General features: G+C 43.2%; 1 protein-coding gene across 1 annotated transcript in view; it reads right to left on the reverse strand.

Annotated features, from left to right (window-relative positions):
• The window catches only part of slc24a3 (solute carrier family 24 member 3), a 420704-nt gene that overhangs the window by 308139 nt on the left and 88032 nt on the right, over nt 1-24533 (reverse strand). The window contains exon 2 of the mRNA XM_051919605.1: nt 6592-6711. Within this exon, the coding sequence (XP_051775565.1) occupies nt 6592-6711 (120 nt within the window). The remainder of the gene's footprint in view (nt 1-6591; nt 6712-24533) is intronic.

A 24533-nucleotide genomic window follows, 5' to 3' on the forward strand; every position in this document is an offset into this window, starting at 1 on the left:
TCCGGGTGGTGGGCTACACTTGGACAATTAACACCTCTTCTTTTTTTTTTTTTTTTTAGAAAAACACGCAGAAGCTAATTTAATGAGCTAATTAGCACATTAGACAATTAAATCAATTACCAATAAACAAGTCAACAATTAACCCACTAAACAATCCGCCACCCCCATCCCTTCCCGCGAGGAATAATTACAGGCATTTAGCGCTGTTGAGGTTTGTTTGAATGGCTTAAGTCCCCTTCCATGCCTATGTGCTAATTTTACCAAAGATTCGGCCCTGATGAAACGTGGCGTTGCCCGATGTGAATTCTCATCAGGCACTATATAGATGTTAGGGAGCTTCAGGGAAAAAAAAATAATTCAATTACAAAACAGTTTACTGCTTGATGAAGCACAACTGGATGTGTGTATTGTTTGGTTTCCTGTTGTGATCGTGTGTGCCCCTATTTTTAAAGGCTACATGTACAACACCCTCACATTTATTTATTCAACTGAGACTTTCACCTGAGCCACAGCTGCATCTCCATATTTAAAGAACTGGAACATAAGAAAATCTGACAGACGATAGGGAGACCATTCAGTCCATCAGGCTTGTTTATTTAGCTAATAGCTAAGCTGTCCCACTATTTTATTTGCCATTTTAATAACTTCTGTGTGTTGGTAAAGTGACAGGCTGAGAGTAACTAAGGTGTCCAATTAGCGCCCCGCTTGGGCTTCACAGGTCTGTGCCTTCCTTCTGGGCTGCTTCAAGGCAAAAACGAGGTAAGGATCTGGTGAAAGACCTCTAACTGGACTGTTGTGATGTTGCTTGAAAGTGAAAGGATGGAAGGGCTACAAAATAGGTAACCTCCCGGGACTAGAAATAACCCTGCCTTTCATCCAGCCATTTTCCAAACATGTTCTTCCTTTTAATTACAGGGAGAGATGGTGTCTGACCTGGCTGTAATAGGCACAAGGCAGGAGCCAACCCTGAATATGATATCGGCCCATCACAAGCCAGCACGGTGGAGATGAATGTCAGCAGTGCCAACCACTGTGCCCCTTGCTGCCTATTACGTATATTTAAAATAAAACATAAAATAATATGAGAGGTAATAGCTAGTGTGGAAGAAACAAGCTTCACACAGTTGAGCTGTTTAAGCAGAAGCACTTTATTGATAACAAGGCCTTATGGAGATCAGTAACACTGTGCTATTAGCAGCAGCACTGTATAGGCAGACTCAACATCATCAGAACAGAATACTAAGATTAGGAGTGTAAGGGACCCGCTAGCCATGATCGACTGTTCTTACTCTTCAGAAGATTACATGCAGCATTTCAGACTTAACCTTCATTCTAGAGAAAGGCGGGTCCATTACTATTACAGCCTAAACAAGCCATATCATCTCCAAGAAAAGTTCCTGGCAATTTCTTACCGGTTTATATTCAACCCTCAGAGCAAAATCCACAAACCCTGCAACGTTTTAGTAAACTGAAAGATCTCACACAACCTGCCAGAGACAGCTGAAGTCTATCTTGTGAGCGGCACTTTGTGCAAAGGTGATTACTACTGAAACAAGCACTAACCTTCAATGTACTTGCAATCATAATGCATACCACATTAAAAATTACCTTTTAAATTTCATTTTGAGTCTTTTAATAATATAAACACTCCCAAAGGACTTTAAAGGGCAGTCATTTTTTTTTTGATATTTCAACAATGTGAGCACTTGAAAGGTGGTAGGCAATTAGTCAGTGGTAGAACTGAACATGCAATCAAAACCTTAGCCACTAGGTGGCCACACTTTTCCTATAATAAAATGCATTATTCTCAGATATGCTTAATCCAAGTCAGGATAATATAATATAATATAATCCATCCATCCATTTTCCAACCAGCTGCAATATATAATATATATCAGTGATGGACTGGCCACACTATTCAGGCCTGCTTTCTGCCTTAGATAGTATTTAGACAGGCCCCAGCTCCCAGCAACCCCAAATTGGGTGAAGCAGATTAAGAATCTTATGAATATAATATAACATAGCACGACAGAACAGGACATAACATACCATATGTATGTTTATTGATCAGTGTCTGTTGCAATGCTGATGTACAATAAATTGTATTGCCACTGCATTTTTATATCTAATATATAAAAAAACACTGAGGTCTATGTGTCCGGTATCTGTGAGCAGTCTGATTGGTCAGTTCAGCTCTGGTGTGATTGGTCAGTTTAGCTTTGGTGATGTGACAAAAGAGAAAGTTGGAGTGTGTAACGCACAAGGAGGAGTAAAGACACACACTGAGACAGTCAACACCAAAGACAGAAAGTATAAAACCAGACAGGAGGTAAGAAAGCCACCTCAAAACTAATGAAAAACGTAGGCTATATGGGAATACATATAAGAGAATGACTGCCGGTCAAGAGAGGTTCAGACATATGAAGATAAAGAGGAAAGGCGCCGAAAGCACACATAGAGCAACAGACATTAGATATTTGTTAATTTTTTTCTATTACCTGTTGATGACAGATAATGTGGCTCGTCATAAAATACTAGCTGTGCTAGCAATCTAAGACAGGCTGAAGTCTAACTAATCCATACAGACCTCAGCAATAACGTTTGCAGAGCACCAAAGCAATGCACATATCTCTGTTATTTGCCATTTGGTATGGGATATGCAAAAGCAATGTTAATGTTTGTGATGCGTAATCTGTTGGAATGACAGAAACACAGCAAACAGATGGATGCACAGACACTTATCTAGATAGATAGATAGATAGATAGATAGATAGATAGATAGATAGATAGATAGATAGATAGATAGATAGATAGATAGATAGATAGATAGATAGATAGATAGATAGATAGATAGACAGACAAACATGGGCTAATATGGAAGTTAATGCTACAGAGATTTGCTGATTTGGGGCTGTGCTTGTTGTAAAAGTTAAAACTCCACCCATGACAGCTGCCGTGAACAGACAAGCAAACAGGAAATGCAACCCAACCTCAAGAAAATAGGACAAGAATCTGAGATACAATTTATTATTTCCAATTTCCTTTTGTGGCCACAGGCACAGCTCAGAAATGCTGATGGCACATTTTCTAAAATTGTAACCTTTGGGGGTATTCGGTAAATTTTAAGGCTTTAAATCAGAGCCATCAGGTAGTCACTGAAGTATTTCTGCCAGCAAAGACTCATTTCTGAAGACCCCCCATTCCAGTAGCCACTATGTGGGCCAGGGCTTATTTCATTGTTGATGACTTTATTAACCGATTGTACTATTCCATTTAGCACATTCAATACGTATTACAATAATGAGCTGACTAAAAGCCAATAAAAAGAAATAACATTATTTTCTGATTCTGATTTTGCAAATAAAACTTCAGCAGAGCTTAAAATCTTCAGTGTTTCAGATGGAATGTGTTTGCTGTCCTCGACTCTTCTACATGTATGACACTGCAGACAATTGAGCCTGAGGGTCTGTCAGCCTCCAGTTTGGTGCTCTCTGTGTCCAAAATGTCAGAAGCTGTGCTTACATTCCAGGTGGAGTTGACGTGTTCTACCCGAGTGCCTGTGTCTGCCTTGGTGTTCCTGTGGGCTCTGCCCTCATATCTCCAAGGATTATTCCACACTGGTCTTGCTGTGAGTGTACGTGTGAGTGGGGCGTTTGCAACACAAGGCACTGCTTTGGCCAAAATTGGTTTGAGAACATTGAGAAAGTCACATCAACAAGATGAAGCCAGAACTGCAAAAACGAGGGCCCAGAAGCAGGTTGATTAGATAGGTGGGAGAGGGGTACATGAAAATCAAAATATGCACATTATTCTGGTAAAGGATTTAAAGAAGAGGAATATTTCAACTCCTGTTGGTATACTGTATTAATCCCCAAGGAGAAATTCTCTTTTTAGCATACCCCAACATACTCAGAGTTTGAGGGGCACAGCACAGACTCAGCTGTTTGTCCAGTGCCCCTGGGGTTAATTGCAGATTAAGGGTCCAATGGTGTAGCATTCCTTCCATCACCGCTGGGATTCGAACCAGCAACCTTCCAGTTACCAGCCCAGATCCTTCAGCCACAAAGCCAGCACTCCTGTTGTGACACAAAGTCACAGCCAACTACTGTTTATAGTGACAGCCACCCCAGAAATGAACCAATCCACTGATCAATGAAAAGAACACATCGATTTCATTTGAGTATGATGATCAGTTAGGCAAATAATACAACACACCACGGTCGTTTAAAAAAAATGGCAATCTCGCCTGCCAATGGAGTAAAATACCGAAAGCCCTGCTCAAAAGGGCACACGTTTGCAGTCAGCCCTGAATTATGCATTAAGCAAAATAAGCGTCTGCTTAGGGCACCAAAGGAAAAGGGGGCACCCAAGAGTTTCTGCCTTCACAAAGTCTTTCACTACCACATTCACTTCAGCTGGGTTTTTTTTGTTTTTTTTTGCAATTTTCCTTACCTGCCATGTTTGACTTTAGACTACTAAAATAAAAAGGCTACTTCTGCATAGTCAGCGGCTAAAGTTAAACCGTTTGGTCTGAAGGTGTCGTCACAGATAGGCTACGGGACGGGAACAACTGTGCCTAAGAGTTTCGCGTTGTTCTGGCGAGCACTTAACGCACCAGCTGTCATGTGTGACAAGCCCATCACCTTTAAGCTCTTTATTTTACTATTTATTTTACTGATTTGTCACATAAGCAATGTAAGCCGTAATCTCTTATTTCACCTTCAGCACCTATTAACTCTTAATGTCTTACCGGTATCAGTTGAGCAATGGAAGCTCTAAGGGGGAGAGGGAGGGCAGCACTGGTTTGGCTGTGCGTAAGGCATCAGTAATCCGGCCCTGTTTGCAGTCAAAATGACGGACAGGGATAACCTATCCCAACAACAAATGTAAAAAAAGAAAAGAAAACCCTGACGGCCGTGTACAGAAGCAGACATACACACACATACGTGCGCGTGCACGTTTTGCCTATAAAAAGCGAAGCGCGGCACTTGATGACCGCAGATGATCGTCAATCACACACATCTTGCCTGCGCACAGTTGTGCGAGGATTCCACCCTCAGCAATGACAGTGAGTGCTGCCCAAAACAATGTCCTCTTTATCTGGAAACAACTGAGAGATTGGCGATTTATAATACTGTGATCAGGTAACAAAACAACATACAGTATGCCGAGAAAAGGGAGGAGAGAAATGACATGAAACACGTTCAGCGATTCCGAACAACAAAAATCCGCCCTTCCGACCGCACATGACTGAAAAGGAGTTCTCAAACCTATCAATAAATCACAAAGATGACGCAGTTTCTACACAAACTGATGCACATTTTGCTTGCAAATCACCAAGAAAGAAAATGACTTGAAACACTGCCATTACTGCAGAAGGTCATGTCCGCCATTAATGCAAATGTCATCGGTGGAGATGATAAAAAAGCACCGAGATCACCGCACAAATCCTTGAACATTTCTCTACTAGCGACTCACCAAAGTCAAATGCTGTCTCTGGGGGTCGTAGACACACAAAAAAAATCTCCATGGGTCCTACCAACTCACCCTTCCTTCCCTGCCGCCCGGAGCCCGACATGGTAAAATTTATTACCAATGGGCTACTGCATGTAGATTGATGGCCAAAAATGCAAATATTATCCATAAAATATTAAATCTACCACACACAAAAATGTGCAGAAGGTGAAGGGGTCTGAATACTTTGTGAACCCACCGTATGATACGGTAACACTAAAGCGGAAAAAATTTACAGTATTTCTATACGTAAAGACGCATGTCTTTTTTAAATTACACGATACAATGCAAAACGACACATAAAAATAAACAAAGATTCCTGTTAGCATAAAGATAGAGATATAGCCAGTTGGTAAAGAGGAAAATAAAATAAAACAAAAACCAGCGGACATCTTTACAGTACAAGTCTCTTGCATTCTGAGTGGGTCGATGGTCACTTACAGCTAAGTGCCAGTTTTGCTGATCCAGGCCCATTAGCCACAGCGCGAACATTTAAATAAAACGTACGGAATTCCACAATTACACTCCTTCACTCAAGTAAAACGAGACGTTCTGGTGTTGTGTCAGCCAACCAAGGAATCTCGAGATTCTCAATGTCAGACATTCGCTGCTCCATTCTAAATTCAAGACCCGACCTGCAATGTGCTTCTGTTTTGCGTTCGGTTCATCACAAACGTTGTTTTGAGGCAACCCATAATTACGCTCGTGTGTGTGCACACTCCTCAAAAAGAGGGGAATAAAGTTCAACAACGAATAAACAGTTTTCCACTTCCTATAACATGTTTAATAACAATTAAACATAAATGGCCAGAGAAATCACATTTCCCACATCAATTGTGTCACATTACAATAGCAACGACTTCGACTTCTCAAAGACTTTTTTTATCACTTAAATCAAAGTGGCCACATTTTTCATGCATTGTTGTGCTTTTCGGCTGCTCTGGCAACAACTCTGGTTCACTGACTTGCAAGATGTGGACCATTTAGTGCCAGAAAGCAACTTCCTCTCCATCTGAAGCACTGTGCTGATGCCCCCCAGTGTCCCCTCCCCCCCTACCCCCCACCCAAATTCCTTACCTGGCGCCGTGCAGTTTCTCTTCCTTTCTTTCTCTGTGTCATTGACGTCAACTTCATGCATGAGTCTCCGCCCACTCCAGCGGTCACCGTCCTCAGTAGTGTCGTACAGAATGTCATAACCTGGGACATAATAGAGACAACGAGACGTGAGGCACTGCAGACTACATGGCTTTGCAAGTCCTAAGGCATACGTTTTAGTGGCGTCTCTTTATGTGTTTACACAGCAGTTCATGCCAGACGTTAAATACACTTACCGATTAAAGGTTCAAAATGGTACGGCTACTTTTGAATAAATTACATCGCATAATACTCTTTTAAATAGAATGATGATGACCATGGTAGCTAACCATGGGGTAAGCAAACATTTCTAAAGGAGGCTTAAAAAAACAAATTCATTGTCCATTTTCACATACTGCCTTCAGAATATCCTCATCCAATAGAAATCACAAGAGAGTAATTTGCATAAAAAATATTGTAGCGATGGACGATGCTGACGTCCCAGGAGGTTCTGCGGCCCTGCGCCTAAAATTAGACTTTTAATTATGATTTCTTTCATGTTGGGTTTCAAACAGTCGTGTTTAATTTTGGTTTGTAAGTTTTGGCATTAGGAGTGTTTTACTGAAGTCTGGGGGTTCGGTTGAATACCACCACTATATGAGGCTGCCTGGTGTATGCCTCCTGATATCAGGAGGACAAAGACGTGGCGGGTTCATTTGTATATTGGCGTTTGCAGGGCTTGTGTGTTACTTGAATGTACTATGCTGCCAGTATTAATAAAAGAGTAAAAAAGTGTGTGTCTGTTTTCCACAATATATAGTTATTCAGAGATGAGAATACAGCAAATTATGTTCACATAGTGTAGGTAATGTCTTCAAGATAGATAGATAGATAGATAGATATGAAAGGCACTATATGATAGATAGATAGATAGATAGATAGATAGATAGATAGATAGATAGATAGATAGATAGATAGATAGATAGATAGATAGATAGATAGATAGATAGATAGATAGATAGATAGATAGATAGATAGATAGAAAGGCACTATATAATAGATGGATAAATAGACCGACCTGCCAGAAAGCCCACCTACAGAGAAAGGTTAGGAAAATAAAATAGGAGCCACATACTGAAACATACCGTATACCTAATTACTGACACACCTGCTCATCAGCTATCTGAGTGATTAACATCATTCAATTCGTTCTTCTCCTCACACCGACTTTCACACAACTTTACACTGAAGCCATCTTTCCCAGCCCTGGCTATTGAACACAGTCATGCAGGGCTAGCAGAGTTCTTGACAATGAGGGGACGTCAGTCTGGTCAAAACTTGTGTCTGTTTCCACTAAAAATGGAGGGACTGGTGATTAACCCGAGAACACTGATGGAGAGCTACAAAGTTATGACATTGAGTAACTGGTACAAAATAAGAGACAAATAAGTTTTTTTTTTTTTTTTAGAATAAAACAAAGCACCTAAATTGGGGCTGATTTATGGGACACTTCTGGGAAAATAGAGGATGCCTGTTTACCTTACAGCTGCCCTGCTCCCCTGTATCATGTCTCAAAACACATCGTAATCCCTCAAAGTGTCAGAAAGCCCACTCTAATTAGGAATGTCGATGAAGAATATTGGCTCAACCCCAAATGATTCCTCCATGTGGTAGAAGCCCACTCCAGTCAACAAGGACTCTGACAATTATAAATAGGTGTCTTTTAGCTTGAAAAGCCCCTGATGGCAGGTTTGTGCCATCTGCAGTGGCATGTCCTTTATAACTTGTTAAATTTCATCAGCTGAGCACTGATGTTGATTTTATTATGACGCTGGAGCACAGAGGGTAGATGGGCTTCAAATGAGAGGGATCAGAGCATGGACAACCCACCCATCTACTGACCTGATCTTGTGAGCAAATGCCAATAGTACACCAGAGTGGCATTATTTCTGTAACAACAGCAAGTACCTCTTTTGTCGTTTAACAAGGCCACTTCACTTGTGCATGTACAGTAATTAAATACAAAAGAATACGGATGGCACTGTAGAGCTGCTGCCTCACAGTAAGGAGACTGGATTTTGTTTCCCAGGTCCTCCTGGTGTGGAGTTTACGTGTTCTCCCCGTGTCTGTGTGGGTTTCCTCTGGGAGCTCCGGTTTCCTCCCACAGTCCAAAGACATGCAGCTTAGGTGGATTGGTGACGCTAAATTGGCCCTGGTGTGTGTGTGTGTGTGTGTGTGTGTGTTTTCACCCGGCAATGGATTGGCGTGCTGTCCAGGATTTGTTCCTGCCTTGTGCCATATGCAGGCTAGGGTAGGCTCCAGCAGACCCCCATGACCCTGTTCAGGGCTAAGTGGGTTAGAAAATCACTGACTGACTGTGATATTTGAATCCTGTATTGAAATCTTAGCCCAGTCACTCTCTTTACTGGAGAGTGTCCCTCAGATATGAGCTGATTGTGTTAATGGGTTGCTTTAAACGGACCTGGTAGGGATAAATGGAGAACCCTAAAACCTGTACTGGAATAAATAGGCTGAATAATAATTAAACAGAAAATAAAAAGGCCACTGTGGTGGTCCCAATTACCTGAATCCAACTTTCAAACTAGAGCCACCACCATTCTTTATAACTTCTTTTATTTGAATTGCATGATGAATGTTTAGCATTAATTATTAATTAAGGGTGACATTCAGGTGGTGCAGTGGTAGCCCTGCTGACTTGCAATATGAAGGCTGAGGCTTGTGTCCCAGGTGCTTTCTGTGTGGAGTTTGCATGCTGTCCCCGTGTCCATGAGGGGTTTCCTCCAAGAGTTCAGTGACATGCAGGTTAGGTGAATTGGCATTGTTAAGTGGCCCTAGTGTGTGTGTGTGTGTGTGTTCACCCTGTGATGCATTGGCACCCTGTCCAGGTGGTGTTCCTGCTTTGTGCCCAATACTGTCACGGGCAGCCTCTAGCCCCCTTAATAATAACAATAACAAGTCATTCTTTACATGCGTATATTGCTTTTCTCACCACTCAGAGTGCTTCAGTGACTGGAGAGCCACTTCAGCCACCACTAATGTGTAGCACCTGACAGCCATTTCTGCGCCAGTATGCTCACCACACAATAGCTGGTGAAGTGGTGAGAGAGAGATAGCCAATTAGGGGAGGATTCAGAGGCCAGAATGGCTTGGCCATGGTGGGCAATTTAGCCAGAACATTGGGATACACCCTACTCTTTAAGATGGATGTCCAGGGATTTTTTATGACCACAGAGAGTCAGGGTCTTGCTTTTACTTCTCATTCGAAGGACGGCACAATTTTAGTGCTTTTCATAGTGAGTGGGGAGCCACTTCAACCACCACTAATGTGCAGCATCCACCTGGGTGATGCGAGACAGGGGATGATTAGAGGACCATGGTGGGCAATTTAGCCAGGAGATTGTCAACACCCTACTGTTTATGAAGGATGTCCAGGGATCTTTCATGACCACAGAGAAACAGGATGGCACCATTATTACAGTACAGTGTCCCCGTCACAACACAATGGCATTTGGATCCACATTCAGACCACAGGATGAGCGCCCCCTGCTGGCCTCACCAAGATTGGTAGATTGGCAGAATATTGTGAATCCATTGAATCATCACAGAAGGACTTGGATAGCATACAGGCTTGGGTAGATTTGTGGCAGATGAAATTTAATGTCGGTAAATGCAAAATATTACATGCAGGAAGTAAAAGTGTTAGGTCTGAATACACAATGTGGGGTCTGAAAATTGAGAGTACACGTTATGAGAAGGATTTAGGAGTCATAGTGGACTCGATGCTATCAACTGCCAGACCGTGTTCAGAGTCCATTAAGGAGGCAAACAGAATGTCAGGATACATATATAGCTCCCAGAAGTGTGGAGTACAAGTCCATGAGGGGTCTGCTCAAGCTTTATAACACACTGGTGAGGCCTCATCTGAAGTCCTGGGTGCAGTTTGGGTCTCCAGGCTACCAAAAGAATATAGCAGCACTAGAAAAGGTCCAGAGAAGAGCGACTAGGCTGATACCAGGGCTACAGGGGATGAGTAATGAGGACAGATTAAAAGAGATGAGCCTTTATAGTTTAAGCAAATGAAGATTAAGAGGTGACCTGACTGAAGTGTTTAAAAGTATGAAGGGAATTAGTCCAGTGGATTGAGATGGTGACTTTAAAATGAGTTCATCAAGAACATGGGGACACAGTTGGAAACTTGTTAAGGGTAAATTTCACACAAACATTAGGAGGTTTTTGGTATACAAAGAACCACAGACAGAAGGAATAAACTGCCAAGTAGTGGGATAGACAGCAGGACTGTAGGGAGTTTCAAACCTCGACTTGATGTTATTTTAGAAGAATCAAGTGAGTAGGACTGGCAGGCTTTGTTGGTCTGAATGGCCTGTTCTCGTCTTCATTGTTCTGATGTTCACCAACCCCTCTTTTAGCAGCCACCCAAGCTTTCCCTAGATGGTCTTCCATTCGAGTACTGGCCGGGCCTGAATGTGCTTAGCGTCAGGTGGATGACCTCTTCTGAAGTGCAGGTGACATGGCCTTCTGTGACCCTGCCCTGTATAACCAGATTATGGAAATAGATGGATGGGTGACATTTAACTTTCACTTTCAAACACCAGAGGGAGCTGCTAGCTCTTATTTTCTTCTGACAACCATTGTGTAAGGCAGGGGTCCCTCAATCACAGTCCTGGAGGGCCACAGTGGCTGCAGGTTTTTATTCTAACCTGGTTGCTTAATTACAAAGCAGTTCCTGCCAATAGTTTATTCCATGGCTTGTTACTGCTTTAACTCTGCTATGTCAGGTAATTCTCATCTCCTAGATTTTCTTCCCCTTTCTAAGGATATCATCCAAATCAGGGGTCGCCAACTCCTGTCCTGGAGGACCACCGTGGCTGCAGGTTTTCATTCTCACCCTTTTCTTAATGAGTGACCTGTTTTTGCTTCTAATTAACTTCTTTTGAAGTAATTTTAATTGATTTGCTCTTGAAGACTCAGGCTCCTTAACAATAATGCGATACAAAATGAGCCAAAACAACTGTGTCTATCATACAATATCTGAAAATAAAGAAAGATGAAGGTTTCAGGAATGCTGATCTCCTCAAAACATTTTAACATTCCTCTTAGAAAGAGAAAATCAACAATTTCAGAAATGTCTGCTAATGCACAATGAGAGCAGCAACCGGCCATGGAATTAAAGAACGAGTTTCATTAATGACAGGAATCGGCACCTCATTAAGCAAATGCTTGGAGTGACATTGGTTGGAGTTTGAGGCCCTGACTTAGTTGGTCTTCTGTTGGCTCACTCACTTCACATTTCTTTTCTGTTTGGGTGCCATTTAAAGAAAGAAATGAAGTAATTCAGAGGAACGATGAAGAAATTCAGGGGAACAAATCTTAAAGAAGCAAGTCAATTAAAATGAATTCACAAGAAGTTAATTAGCAGCACAAACGGGGCACTCATTAAAAAAAAAAAAAGGGTCAGAATGAAAACCTGCAGCCACGGTGGTCCTCCAATACCGGACTTGGCAACCAATGATCCAAATGATTTGAAGACTAAAATGGATGAGTAATTCTCAGTCCTTCACTTTTTTCTCTTCACTTTCCTTCCATGACTTTAATTAAATCCAATAGTGCGTGATAAATACATACAGAGGTGTAAATGGTAACAAGCTAAATGGAGAAATGCTGGTGTCTTTTGTCATTTACATGTTACTGCTAATTAGGAGCCATTAATAACCAAGAATAAAAGCTGTTTAAGACTAAGATAAGCAATAAGGGTTCAAAATCTTAACGAGCGAGACAACTAAAGTAAAACAGAAGTGTCACTTGAGCAATAAGTGCTTTTTATTAAGCAATTGGGTTGGAGCAAAAACCTGCAGCCACTGCGGCCCTCCAGGACCGTGATCGAGGACCCCTGGTGTAAGGGATGACAAACTCGCAGCTCCACAACTTCTTAATCTGCTGACAGTCGAGCAGTAAAGGGACGTAGAAACAGACAACCATCAAGTCCTTCAAAGCATTTGTTGCTCTTGTACTTAGAAGAACCTAAGCAGTCTGTACTGTACTTTTGACCAAAAAATGTCTTCACCTCTTCACCCAACAATTTAGCATTTAATAAAATTAAATCAAAGGTAGTTTTAATTTTTTTACTGTGAATTCATTCCTCCATTTACGAACTGACTTCAACCAAGTCGGAGTCACACTTGACTGGAGCTCACCCTGGCATCAGAATGAGGGAAGGTGCCAAAACTTGGCAGGCACTTTCGAGTGCTGCGGCGTAAATGAGCAGGTCAGGAACTCGCCTCCCAAATTCTTCCCTCATCTTAAAGCATTTCACTTAAATGTAGCCAGCTGTAGCTGCATGTCACCAAAGATAACAAGGACAGCAAAGACTTTATATTAACACAGAAGCCTACAGCTGCTGCCATTGTTAACAGAGGCAGCTGCCTCTCGCCGGTTATTTGCTTTATTCCTTTGTGTTGTGTGTCACATTCTGCGCAATGACATCTTGGAAATAATGACTATATACTGTATGAGGAGCAATGATGCAAACTGTCACATGGAAAGAAAAATAAATAAAATAAAACACTTCAGCACATCTTTGACTCTCTGATTTACACCAAACCTGAGATGGAGCCCATCCCGGCCAAAACTGATGTGAGGCAGGACTCCGCTCTGCATGGCATTCCAGCCCGTTATGTCGGCACACTGATGGATAGGACCACCGTGACTCAGACTGGAGCAGCTTTCGAGACTGGAAAGGAAATCCTTGAACTGTGAGAAGAAGCAGAGGTCTGTGAAGGAAACTCGGGAAGATTATGTAAACTGTACACAGGAGGTACTCCATCTGGGAATCACAAGTGCCGAGGGATGCAACACTACCCACTGTGCCAACATGCTGTCCTGTAACTGCACTGGCGCAGTAGAATATGGAACAAGGGAAGGAGAGTATGCTCTAAGTCGGCCGCAGTGCATCAGTACTTCTTCACACGTATAGTATGGCTAACGTTGTACACAGGGCTGGCACCACCATTAGACATTCACCTAGGGCACAGATCATAAGGGGAGGGGGGACCCAGCTGCACGGGGTAGCTACCAAACAGTTGGTTGGTGCACTCATAAGCTTGGCTTAGGGAGCAATATAACCTGGCACTGGTTGTACAGTGACCCTCTGACGGCAAAGAGTCGAGGTGCACTGCCATGGTACAGTAAAACTACCCTGAAGTAGACCAGCATGATCAAACATAACTGGCACAGCATCACTTATTGCAATGCCAACGTACAGCATAGCTCTGCTAGTATCAGGTAGCATGGCACAACACACCCATATTAGTACAGTAGTGTAGAGCAGCATTTCTCAACCAGTGGGTTGCGACCCACTTTTGAGTCGCAGGCTGGTACCGGTGGGTCATGGTCTGCCCCTGATGGTAATACAAATGGGTTGCTGTGGGTCACGAGGGGGTCAAGAGAGGGTTGCGAGGGGTCACCCAAGCGATCAACACCACTCGTCACGTCAGCCAGTTCTGTTTGGGTTCCTTAAACTATCACCCTTGGCTTCCTGTGTCTGCGCCAGTTCTGCGCAGTACCACATAGCCCACCCTGAACTCCCAATTGGCATGTCTACACTTCTAGCAGCACAACATGACCGAGAAATGCTGGTATAGTGCAATATAAAAAACACAGCCAGACTCGTTCCACGTTTCTGTTTGTCACTAACACGTTACTTACAGAGTTAGATGTTCTCGGTAGCCATTGCCAGGACAGTTTCAACTGGATTTTCTAGATCCTCTAACTAAATAGTCGCATCGCTAATGTAAATCTTGATTGCCAGAGATTTGTTTAGGTTTCCTTCTGTAAACATCTTGGTAATTATTGTTAAGGGGAAAGGGGCCTTAAACTGGCAAATAAGCCACACTCATTTAGTTCTATCATATTTCACATTCAGTGGGTTTTGCTTAATCACATCTGTTTGCTGTTTAATTCTGACACTGAGCAGATCACTCTTTACAAACTTAACTTCTGATGTTCCCATAGCAACACTGATCAGAAGTGACACCATAGCAACAAACCCATAATACTTACAGCGGGTTTAAACATTTATGTTTTAATTTAGAAAATGGATGGAGGGACAGGTGGATTCATTGCATTCTTGCCAGCCTTGTAGTTTAAAAATGCACAAGTCTTTGTTTAAAATAAATACCAATTTATAATGGAGCGATGAATTAGAGTGGCACAGAAGAACTAAAGCTGGCAGGGAATAAAGAGAAAGCCGAGCTTAAATTCTCCTTTATAAATTTGGGAAAAATATAAGTTGGTGATTTCTTAATGACTAAAATCATCCAGATGGATGATGGAGGAGACAAACACCCATTGGCGCAGGTGGGCTACTCTCAAGAAGAGCAAGAAACGCTCTGTTAAGTAACGTCCAAGTGGGGTGGGCAGGTGCTGTACAGTATGTGGTATATTGGGACCTGCACTAGTGACACGATGCTGTCCTGTTCTTATAACACTGCTTCTATCTTGTTATTTTACATAGATTCCATTTTCCTTTGAAATGGAATGCTGTGATGGTACTTGAAACTTGGCAGTCTATTAAACCAGCTTCCAAAATCTAAAGTTTAACCTTATCTTTCTGAATTATATCATTTGTTATGATGGATCTCACAAAATGGTCAAAGTGGCACAAGGCCTTCAGAAACAGTCAAGAAAGCAGACCTGAATTCCCCCAGCCTGCCCAGAGGAGGAGTTACCAGAAGGCAGCAAAGCTTCCACTTGAGCAGCAGGCTTCAGCCTACACCGGCCCAAAGTACGCTTCAAAAATCAAAGTTTAAAATTATACTATGACTGACCTGTGTAAACCCGTGCTGTAAAACGCCCGGGCTTCTAGAAATTCGCATTGCTTGTGTATTAGCGGCTAAGAGAGTTTCTCTTTCCTCGGTGGTTTCGTTTTGCTGATGTGCTCGCCTCACTTGTGTATTAGCAGCTAAGTGAGGTTCTCTTTCCTCGGCAGCTTCACTTTGGTGACTGAGTCACTTTCTTTCAGCTTCTGTGCCGGGCAGACAGACACACACACTTCCACACGTAATCGTTTATATATAAGAAATGTCCCAAAATACTCTCAAAATGTCCTACTAAGGAGGGGATCACCATCAACCCCCTGGCTTGTACAGAACAAGGGCAATGAAAACTCTTTATAAAAGAAGGATTTATTTGAATGGTAGAAAAAAATACAACCAAAAATAAGCAAAAAAAAAAGGATTTTCCAAAAAGGCAATCCAAGTCCCAAATCGAAATCCACCAGAATAACCCAAGAAACAGCGCAAAAATAAGTCAAGAACCTGAGCAAAAAATCCTCTTGACACATCGAGACCCCTCCACCTGCATTCAAGAGTAGCTGGCTGTGCTATACAACTGAGAGCACGACATCATGGGTGGCATTATAGCGGGTCTGGTAAAGACATAAGGGTAGATACTATCACCTGACCCAGGTACAGACATGATATTGCTGTTATAGTGAGTAGCACAGGCCATTTGAAAAACTGAGGGTTCAGCCAGCTACCTGACTGACAAGCCAGCCACCACGTATAGCACCATGATGTCTGTCAAAGCTATTGGGCCTCAAAATAAACAAATCACCATTTGACCCAGACCCGGAGACGTGATATGTTTGCCAGTTACCTCTTGGATGACTTGTGCACTAATAGAATGTAACTGCTCTGGACCACCGGAGCACATACAGCCACCCTAATCCGACACAGACAGGCAGAGACACGAGTTCAGCACAGCACCTGTTTATTTACAGCTGAGGAAGCACTTCTTCTTCGCTCCCCAAAGTACAGTATAGCACAGTACATACAGTACCACAACACAATTCACAGTCTTTTCTTCCCTTCCAGTTCACAGTCCTTCCGCCTCCACTCCTCCCTCACAAGCTTCGTCCTTCTTCCTCTGGCTCTCTGAATGGAGTGAGGCGGCTCCTTTTGTGTTGGCCCTGGGAGTGTTCCAGTTATATCATTAATCAGACCTGGAATCACTCCCAAGTGTGGTGAAAACCCAAAGTAGGACGGGCTCTGCAGCTCGCCCTGACGGCCCCCACAGAACCCAACAGGGTTGTGCCAAACTCCAACTCCCAGCGTACTCTGCAGGAATCCATGGTGCCACAGCCACCCAGGAGGGCTGCCCTCTAGCGTCGCAGGGGAGTTAGTGCCTTGCAGATGCCCTCTCCTCCAGTCCTACCATCCAGCTGGCGTCCCAGCTGGATATTGGCCGTGGACACCCATTGCACTGCTTATGGCTAACAAAAACAGCTTTGTTCTTGCTAGGCACCCTTATTGCAATACAAGTGCAGTAAAATGCTCTGGTTACATTATTAGAACCAGACATGGCTGCATATGTCTTTTTATGTTGGCAAAAACAGGTTACGTTTTATGTATGTGCACCCACACCACACGAAAATGGCATGTATCGCCCCGCTGGTCAGTTGATGGCTTCCAGCACAGCAGCCATAATGGAGTGAAACTCGGCCGAGATATTCCTGATTCGTCAGCCAGTTCCCTGAGAAGTGGCAACAGGCAGCTGATATAACCTGACGAGTAACTGAAGAAGTTCTTCAGTGCAAATACACCGCATTGACACTCTTAAAAATAAAATAAAATAAAAATAATATGTTTGTCACGTCAACGCGCATTATAACAACAGCTTGGTGATATGAATTATTATATGCTGTGGTGGATGGCCGGCTAAATATTCCGGCCCTCACCCCCAGGCCGCCAGGCGGAGCTCTCCCGACAGCATGGACGTTCCCCGAATTCCAGCAGGGCCTCATGGACTTTGTAGTTTGTATGCATGGGAGGTAGGGTGGTGAAGTGTCTGGGAGAGGAGGAGTGATTATTGTGTTGTGAATATTGATTATTGTATGAGTAATGGGGAGTGGAGGGTGCTTTGTGCACAGTATTATTATTTAATAAATAATAATTGGTCTTTTACCTGGTGTTTGGCGTGGTACATGAGGGATGAAGAGGTCGATAAGAGCCTCTACTGCTACAATGCATGCAAGTCACCATTTAGCTGGTTTGGCTGCATTTCAATAGCTGATCAAGGGTGTTGCTATTTCCCAGTTTCCCCAAAATGCTGCGTACGCATCGGTCAAAGTCGCCGTAGATATTCATATGTTTCCCCCCAGTCAATGTCAACATTTGCATGGGAAGTTGTGTCCGCACATTTCGAGCGTCTTTTTGTGCCTAGCAAAGAGTTATAAATGAGGTCCCAGGAGACTATAACATGAGCATCAAAACTTTTAAATGAGAATTAAAAATCAATGTCGGAATGATGTGATAAATATTTGTCAACAAGAATAGAAAATACTATGAAGGATTTGCTGGTATAGTGTTGTTGTCCACAATCCCGAATGAAGATGAAAATGAAGTGATGAATGATTACTGAATGGTGGTAGTTGTCAGTAAACAAAAATGGAGACAGAACGGTAAACTAAAAAATAAAGTGTGAATGACCAACCATCACATCATTTAAAATCCTCTAACTAAAAACCCAAAAAGGGTGAGAAATAACTAATTGTGCAGTAAAACCTATTAGAAATAAAATCTTCAGCGCTATCAAAACACTCAGCTGCACCTTCCTTCCATTGTCAATGTCAATTTATTTATAGAGCACATTTAAATCAACATCAGTAATGCAGTAGCCAATGTGCTTTACATTAAAACATACAATAGACATAAATTATTAAATAAAATTAAATACAATACTGTGGTGGGCTGGTGCCCTGCCCGGGGTTTGTTTCCTGCCTTGCACCCTGTGTTGGCTGGGATTGGCTCCAGCAGACCCCCGTGACCCTGTAGTTAGGATATAGCGGGTTCAATAATGGATGGATGGATAAAATACAATACAACACAATACAAAACAATGAAATGGCTATGAGGAGGGAGCCATCAATTTCACTGAAGGTCACGGAAAGCGAGAGAATAGAAATGCATCTTCAGTCTCATTTTAAACAGTTCATTTGAAGGGGACTCCTCAATGTAATTAGGTAATGAATTCCACGGATGAGGTGCAGCAGCTGCACAAGTGCTGCCCCCCTTAGTTTTGCACTTAGTATGAGGGACAACAAGAGACAAGTGACCGGTAGATCTAAGCTCTCTGGACGGCTGGTGTAAAACACACAATTCAGATAAATAAGTGGGAGCATACCCATGTAGTGATTTAAAAACCAGCAACAAAATTTTAAAATCAATTCTAAAACTAACTGGCAGCCAATGTAAAGAGGCCACAATTGAAGGTAAAATTTTTTGCCCCAACTACAAAACGGGAACAAACAACAGAATTTGAACATTTTCATCAAATGGACACACTGGGGCTGAACGGTATCCATCACTCCATTTCCATCTGTCTCTTGTGCCCACTTACCCAATTCAGGCTCATAGGGGTCAAAGCCTATTAAGCATCATATGACCAGAAGAGTTTAAAAACAACAGAAAAAAAAATGACACCATTTACAGTACCTATTGTAATAAACCAATCCTATTTATCAGCAGTGCTAACAAGGTTGAGGCGGCAGATCAAATGGATCATCACGTTACAGCTGGTATGTAATATTTCTGAAAACGCTGGCTCGGCATGGCAGTGTGGATGGGTGAAAAAGCAGACGTTTGAAAACGCAGACTCTAATTGCGCTCTGATTGGTTTGTGCTCATCACATAGACCATCTCTGATTGGCTCCTGCTCATTGCTACGTCTCATTTCCTGATTGGTTACTTTCATGGAATAAAACCACATTCCAACAGAGCGGGCAGAGAAGAGTTGTTTTCCATGGCAGTTGTTCTGTTGCCTACCAGTTTGGGTCTCCTTTACTGGTGGCTACATTTTAGCTGTAAATCCCATGGCCGGTGACATTGCAATCCCTTCCAAGATTTTTTCTGCTGATGTGACCATGTCCAGTGTAGGCGAGCGGCTACACCATTCGCATTTTCAGGTGGTTTAGTGTGGACGGAGATACTGTTGTAAATGATGTGAAAACGCTAGTGTGAACTGAGATCATTTTATGTTTTAAAAAAAAAAAAAAAAAAAGATATTTTTATATGAAAATGTAGTGGTGTGGACACTGTATGGAGTCGGCAGTGTCTGGTTGCCACTATTATAAGCACACTGCACTGACTACTGCTTTATTAACTCAGGAAGCACACCCTCTGGTAACTGGTACCCCAAACGTGCCCACCTTTTTGACTACTACAGCTGTGTCCACAGTATACCATGCATTCTCCAACACAATCAGTCCAGTTCAAGGTCATGGGGGCCAACAGCACTGGCCACAAAACAGAAAACAACCCCTCATGAGATTAGAACAACATACAGATAGAGGCTTTTAAATCATTTTTAAAACATCCATTCATTTGAACAAGCTTAACACATTATTTAATTTCCAAAAATAATATCCTTTATTCACACCAATGACACAAGAGGACAATATTTTACAACGGCAGGAGTTTGGGCCGAGCACTAGTTAAAAATACACTGCAAATCCAGAGGCCATTAATCAGCACATTGGAGTCATTTCTAAACGCTCTGACGGTTAAAAGAACGAGTCTGCTGCCTTCATAGAACCTGCACGTTCATAATGAGCTAACACTTTACGAGTTCACAGGGAAAGAGATCAATCATCCATTCGCCTATCAGGAAAGTACCGATTGTCAAGGTCAAAATCTGTCTGTTCCACCAGATTTACATTTCCCAGCAGTAAAAATCTCCACCGACACGTCGATGAAATGATTGCGCTGAGCTGAGCAGGGAATGGCGCTGCCAACAAGCTTCCTCAAGTCTGCAGCGCGGAAGACTTTTACAAGAAAAATAACCAACTAAAGGAGGCCTACCCCTCAATTAACCTTCATATACTATTGAACAGTATTTCTGAGAGGAGGTTCAAGAAGCTCAAAAAGAACGCTACATATTGTTCAAATTCCATGACCATTTTTACGGATTGCTATTACATTATATGTAAACTGTATATACACTCATTCTCCCACCCTCTTAATCCAGTTGTGGGACATGAGGAGCCACACCACATATTACTGGACCACCAAGAGGCACACTGCTGCCCAAACCCAACACAGACGGATGTGGGACACAAGTTCAAGGCACATGTTTTTTTATTTTTTTATTTTCCTGTGGGAAACGCCTTTCTCTGTTTCCCACAAGCACAACACAGTCGCTAAGCACAGCACAAATCTCTTCTTCTTTCATTTTCTCTTTCTCCTTTTCCTCCTCCACTCTTCCAGACAAGCTTCGTCTACTCCCGCCCGACTCTGGCTCCCCAAGTAGTGGCTGCTGGATCCTTTTATAAGGCACCCATAAGTGCTCTAGGTGCTTGTTGACCCAGTTCCGGCAGCACTTCCGGGTGTAGCGCAAGGGCCACCCATAAGGGCTCAGCAGTAGCTGCAGCATCCCCTGACAGCACCCACAGATCCCAACAGGGCTGTATCAAACTCCAGCTCCCATGGAGCACTGCAGGAGTCCGAGGCACCATTGCCATTTAGCACTCTGGGGGAGGCAATGCTCTGGATATCCCCTGTCATTCCAGCATGGAGGCGTCCCGGCTATACGCCACTACATATATATATATATATATATATATATATATATATATATAGTGGGGAACAGGCCGGACACAGACAGGTAGACCTAGTTATTAAAGCACCACACACGTTTATTTACAGAACTACTATTTAAAAGTGCACACACAACCCAGTGCCGCAGCACCAATCACCCCAAAGTTCAGGCGTCATCCAAATGCCTTTGCCTCTTCAGGTCCGCCTCCACTCCTCTCCTCCAAGACTATGTCCACTTCCACCCGAATCCAGCCCCCGAATGCAGGGAGTTGGCCCCTTTTATCTCCACCCGGATGTGCTCCAGGTGCCTCCCGATTAGCATCCGCCAGCACTCCCAAGTGTGGCGGAAGTACCGGCTGCGCACCCGGAAGCACTCCATTGTCCCTGGTCTTCTTCCCCCCAGCACTTCTGGGTGTGGCGGAAGTGCTGAGGGCCAGGGCTCCTCAGGCATTGGGGCGTCCCCTGGAGGTGACCACGAGCCCCTATAGGGTTGAGCTTCCAAGCTCAGTTCCCATGGTCCCCAAAGCCACCAGGGCGGTCGCCCCCTCATGGTCTCATAAATAACTGTGCTGTTCCTGTTTCAAGCTGAATAAAGCTGGTTTTGCTAAAATACTGAGACTCCGCCTTGTGTTTTGGGGTGTAAGACAGGGACTTTTAGCATGACCACGACCTTTTAGGATTCGTTTCTGTGGCGCCTCACTGCACCGCTGTGAGCCTGCCCCAGCAACGGACAAACAATCTTATACAGACACGGCAATCACGCGCTTAAGCATGATGTTCCCGTTTTGGGCAATCCCAAAAGAGTTCAGAAACCTCACAATATGAAGAAGAAGAATAGTATGATTCAGCTTCTGATTGATAATTGTGCTGCACATGCTTCCGCATTTAGATAATGTTCGCATTGAATTCCTCCCATGCAATTGCACAGCAGCGCTTCAGCCACTGGATTTGGGCATCATTCGCACCCTGAAAGTGTATTATTGCAAGGAAATGCTGAGAAAAACACTCGGCAGCATAACTGGTAGAAAGGACGAGATTAAAATTAACGCGAAAGAAGCTATTGAAGTGATTGCAAATGCCTGGAAGCAAGTTAAAGAAAGCACTATAGCAACAAATACAGAATCTCATTACAACAAAATTTACATTACAACAAAGTATTTTTAGGTCGCTGGCAGTTTGTTGTAATGGAATTTTACCTGTACATACATATTATTGTGAAGGGGGTGGCTGAATGCACACTCAGGAGATGCGGACAGATCAGCTGCTGGCTTGCTGCTGCCGAACTGCGTATTCTGCTTGTCATGCTGCGCGTTGATTATTTAAAAGCCTGTACGGCAGCTGTCCTTTGGTCTCACTGCTTTGTCTCGCAGGACGTCAAAGTGTCTTCCGAGAAGATCACGTTTTTTTATTATAATAGATTTTAAATATATATATTAGATATAAATAAGAAGAAAAATAAAAAAAATGTCCGACACGGCAATCCGAGTTCCAGTAAGACCCTATAGTAGGGCACGTGGCTGTTGGTATAAAGGAGCCCCTGTAGCGTTTCTTGACACACTTCTGAACAATTTGCGCTGCTGGGTAAAGCTTTTCAAAAGCCTGATGTTAAACAGTGAAATTCTCTGCGTGTTTCTTTTCTGTCACACTGCCTAAATGTCTCCTGTGACCTGAGGGGGTCTCTCATGTACTTTCTAATGCAAGCAGACACTCGTTTCTTGCTTTATGTTTATGCTGAAGTCACTTTATGGCCGGCATTGTTACTTTAACTGCATATTACTTCATTTTGTATGCACGTTGCCTATTAGTCTTCTTTTAAAGCTGACAAGAAATTCAATCTGTTCTTCAAAATGAATTCAACTGAAAATGCCCCTTTCAGGTGCTCAGGCTCTTGATGGATGTCCCCTTTCTTGTCCCCGCAGCCTCTGCTTTCTTCACTCTGCTGTCTATAAACTTTCCATGCACGTCGTATTTGCAGTCGTAATGAAAGAGCGTCATTATCAAGGGCAGGACTATCGGCGCCCTTAAGCTATCAATTACCAAGCGCAATAACAGTTACATTTTATATGTAGATTTCATCAACCGAGAGACACAATGGGTGATATGGAACCTTAAAGAACTGCTTGTTCAGCTGTTAGCGAGAAGTAAGAAATTGTATAATTAGGCGATATCAACGGGCGTCTCCTTGCACTAGTAAGTACGTGAGGGAAACCCCTCAGGCAACAGGAGATGTTTAGGCAGCGTGAATGAAAAGAAACATGCAGGGAATTTGACTGTTTAACCTCAAGCTTCTGAAAGGCTTTTCACTTTACTCAGCAGCACGGCCGCCTGGTAATCTATCTTCTAACCTGCTAATTCAGTTTAGAGTCCTGAGGGGCCAGTGCCCACCTCTGCCAGCGCTGGGACCGGGGCAGGAAACAACCCCAGGTTTGGTACGCATTCATCAGGTACTCTGACAGTCACCCACACTGGGCCTGGTCGGATTGGCCACCCTAACATGGACACAGAATGGTGGCATGGTGGTTAGTGTTGTTTTCTAACAGCTCCAGAGCCTTAGGTTCCAGTCCAGGCGCTGACAATGTGAAACCTGCGTGTTCTCCCCATGTGCACGTAGATGTCTCTCCGGTACTCTGATTATGTTATTTGATGACTCTGTTTTGGCAGCGAGTGTCGGGGTGTGAAGGAATGTGACTGTCCGGGGAGGCTCTTTATACTGGCTGAATTGAGAAGTGGGTTAGAATATGGCAGATTGGTTAGCAAACTCATCTTTCGCATCACACGTGTGCGAGGATAACACACAGTAAAACCAGTCAGACAGCCAGAGCCGGATTTTACAGTATTTTCAATTATTGGGAAATATGACTTTCAATGACTCGGAGAGAAAAGACACAGCACGAGTTTTATAGAGCTGCCAGCCAGCCAGCCAGCCAGCCGGGCAGCCTGTTCTGGGTTTTTAACAACGCATCGGTCTTCCGTGTCCCGAAGCTGTGCTCACACATGCTCACGTCTTCATAATTTATACACTAATATGCTGGTGACAAAAGTAGACAATTATCTGTTTTCCCCTGGAAGAAAGACTGGCATCTGTGGAATGCATCACCATAGCAACCAATGCACATAATTTCCATAACACAGGTCAACTTTGCCCCCATAATCTCCTTGAAGAAAATCTGGAATATACTGTACAAATGAAAGCATGGCCGCACGATGACTCTTCAGCAATGGCTGCTTGTAAAGCACTCCACTTATTCACACTGAGCGATGTGCATTTTGGAACAGCGTGCTGATTCCCAGTTCACGGTCTGGGTGGGATTTTGA

This window comes from Erpetoichthys calabaricus, chromosome 15 (assembly GCF_900747795.2).
Source record: "Erpetoichthys calabaricus chromosome 15, fErpCal1.3, whole genome shotgun sequence".
In the NCBI taxonomy this organism is placed as follows: domain Eukaryota; kingdom Metazoa; phylum Chordata; class Cladistia; order Polypteriformes; family Polypteridae; genus Erpetoichthys; species Erpetoichthys calabaricus.